This window comes from Impatiens glandulifera, chromosome 3 (assembly GCF_907164915.1).
Source record: "Impatiens glandulifera chromosome 3, dImpGla2.1, whole genome shotgun sequence".
Lineage (NCBI taxonomy): Eukaryota > Viridiplantae > Streptophyta > Magnoliopsida > Ericales > Balsaminaceae > Impatiens > Impatiens glandulifera.
In genome coordinates this window covers 46,299,710-46,302,703 of record NC_061864.1, presented here as the reverse complement: position 1 = coordinate 46,302,703, position 2,994 = coordinate 46,299,710, and the positions used below count along the sequence as shown (strand labels likewise).

Here is a 2,994-nt window from a genome sequence, read left to right as displayed (position 1 = left end):
CCTTTTACCTAAAGTTTTATTGTTCATCTCTGGCATTGTTTGAGCGGATTCCGTTTGAGCAGATATTTAGGGTTAGAGTTTGAGCGGATACTTAGGGTTAGGGTTTGAGCGGATTTGAGAGTGAGTTTGAGCGGAAATGGGAGTGAGTTTTAGCGGAATGGATTGAAGGGAGGGTTGTTTAGCGGATATGAGAGAAGTTTGAGCATGTATAGTTTGAAGAGAGAGAATGATTGAGAGGAGTTTGAAATGGGGGGTTCTACGTGAAAAAAAAAAAAGCAAATTTTTTTTTTAACCTACGTGTCCTGCCACTAAGATTCGCTAAGGAATTCGTTCCCCACTTCGTTTCCCGTATAACGTCTTATCGTATATATATTAGACTAGTGTAGAGACAGATACGTACAATTGCTTAAAACTATATTTTCAGGCTCAAATTTGTAGTTAAAGTCTTAAAGAGAAGGCAGTTGATTTTTAATTAGAAAAAAAAACTAACATAAGAATAGTTAGTAACCCTTTCTGAAAGTATAATAGTAAATTTATTTTAAAAAATAATTCCAAACTTAAAAAAAAGTAAACAATCAAAAGTATAGGTAATTTGCCCAATAATATATATCTACACTAAAATTATAAAATATTATAATAAATATTTATCAATTATTTGAAATATGTCAAAATATAATATTTAATAATAAATTTTTTAATTTATTTTTATTTTTATTTATAAGAATAATTAGTAATTTTAAAATATAAATAAAAAAGTATAAAAAAATATTATTAAATATGTTAGTTTTTTTATTTATTAATATTTTCTTGTAAATATCAATTAAATAATTATGTTAAAGTATCCTATTAACATGTTAAATTGTTATCATAAAATAAATTATAATATTAAAATAATAGATTAAAAAATAATTAAATTATTATTTTGAAAACAATAATATAATAAAAAAATAAAATTTTAAAATATAGATTTATGTAATATAATATTTTGATATATTTTAAATAGTTAATTATATTATTTAAAAAAATCTTATTAAATTAAATATTGAATACAACTTTTTTTTTTAATAAGAATGTAATATCTCAATTTTTTTTTTTTGGCAAAGAACTTTACAATTTCATTTATTACGTCCGGTTGGAGTTTGGGGGCATAATAGTAAAACCTTAGAGAAAGAAATGAAATGAAATTAGTCCATCTCACTGTTGTGTCTTTCGCTTTCTCCTTCATTTCTTCCTAATCAATTACCAACAAATCAATAACATCCTTCTTATCAATCTAAGACAAGTAGATCGAGAGAGATGCACGCCAAGACCGATTCCGAGGACACCAGCTTCGCACCATCTTCACCAGCCAGGCCATCGCAATTCTATTACGTCCAGAGCCCCTCCCGCGACTCTCACGATGGCGATCACAAGACTACCACCTCATTTCACTCGACACCCATCCTCAGTTCTATGGGTTCCCCGGCTCTACATTCATCTCTCGCCCACCACTACCGTGACTCCTCCACCTCCACCCGCTTCTCCGCATCCCTCAAGCCTTCAACCACCGGATCCCAAAAAATCTCCCCAAACGATATCACCTCAGACAAAGACAAGAAACCTTGGAAAGAATGTGCTGTCATCCAGGAAGAAGGACTGATAGAAGAGCAAGACTCTAGTAATGGTCTTCCAAAGCGCTGTTATTTCCTCGTCTTTCTTATCGCCTTCTTTCTACTTTTCTTTCTATTCTCTCTTATCCTCTGGGGTGTCAGCAAGTCTCAGAAGCCAGAGATCGCCATGAAGGTATCCTCCTTTCTTTCAAATCGATTCATAGCGTTCGAAATTAATCATGTTAATTGGTTGCAGAGTTTGAAGTTTGACAGCTTTACAGTTCAAGCTGGATCTGATTCTACAGGTGTGGCAACCGATATGATATCCTTGAATTCAACTGTGAAGTTAACTTTCCGCAACACAGGCACATTCTTCAGCGTCCATGTTACCTCCATACCCATTGATCTTTCTTTCAATCAAATCACAATAGCTTCTGGATCGGTACGTATGTAGCTACCGGAAGAACTCAATTGTCATATCTTGATGGGTTTTTGATTGATTTATGTATAATTAATGTAGATCAAAGAGTTCCATCAATCAAGAAAGAGTCAGAGAAGTGTGGTGATTTCAGTAATAGGAAATAAGATCCCATTGTATGGCAGCGGGATGACTTTGAGCCCTACGTTGGGGACGACGACGGGTTTGAAGGTGGCGATGAAGCTGAGCTTGGTGGTCAAATCGAGAGGGTATGTTTTTGGGAAATTGGTGAAGCCCAAATTTTACAAAAACATTGAATGTTCCATTTCATTTGACCCGAATAAGCAAAATGTTGTGATACATCTGAAGAATTCGTGCACATATGACTGAAACCGATCAATCCACCATTTTTAACGGCTGTGTTGGAGTACTGTTTCTGTGTGTAGTCGGAAAGGAAGAAGAACAAATAGCTCTGCTCGATTGACAAACAGGTTTTCTACACATGTCTCTATGTAAGAACAGAACACAATATATAGAAAGTCTGTATTTATTTGACCCCTCAGACCTCAACTTATAATTTATTTTCTTGCAAATTATAATAGTTTCAGTAATCAAGTGAATCTTGATTATGTTTAATTCAGGATTCTGCTAAATCTATATATATAATTTTGTAATCGAATTTTTATTCATCTTCTCATTCTCCCGTTTTAAAAAAGCTTTTCTTTTTTCAGGTTCTTATCTATTCGAATGCAATCCGTAGTTGACCAGCCTCATGTTTTACCTATCCGTTCGAGTGCTGCGTCCACGGCGGGCACGTAATGAAAATTTTTAATGGTAGACTCAACTCATACACTGTTTTTAGGAAAGACTTTTTCTCCTTTAGCTTACCTTCCTCTCGAATCCCATAAAAATATATAGGAAAACTATTCTTATAGAATGTTATTCTATCTTAGAGATGAAGAACCAAAATTGAGTTCTTTTTATTTG

At 33.5% G+C, this 2,994-nt stretch overlaps 1 protein-coding gene across 1 annotated transcript; it reads left to right on the top strand.

Moving 5' to 3' along the window:
* The first annotated feature begins 1,213 nt into the window (after positions 1–1,213).
* LOC124932256 lies at positions 1,214–2,664 on the top strand. Its single transcript, XM_047472874.1, has 3 exons — positions 1,214–1,782; positions 1,846–2,031; positions 2,110–2,664. Exons 1-3 carry the CDS (start codon positions 1,297–1,299, stop codon positions 2,395–2,397), a joined length of 960 nt encoding a protein of 319 aa, XP_047328830.1. The 5' UTR covers positions 1,214–1,296; the 3' UTR covers positions 2,398–2,664.
* The last annotated feature ends 330 nt before the right edge of the window (positions 2,665–2,994 follow it).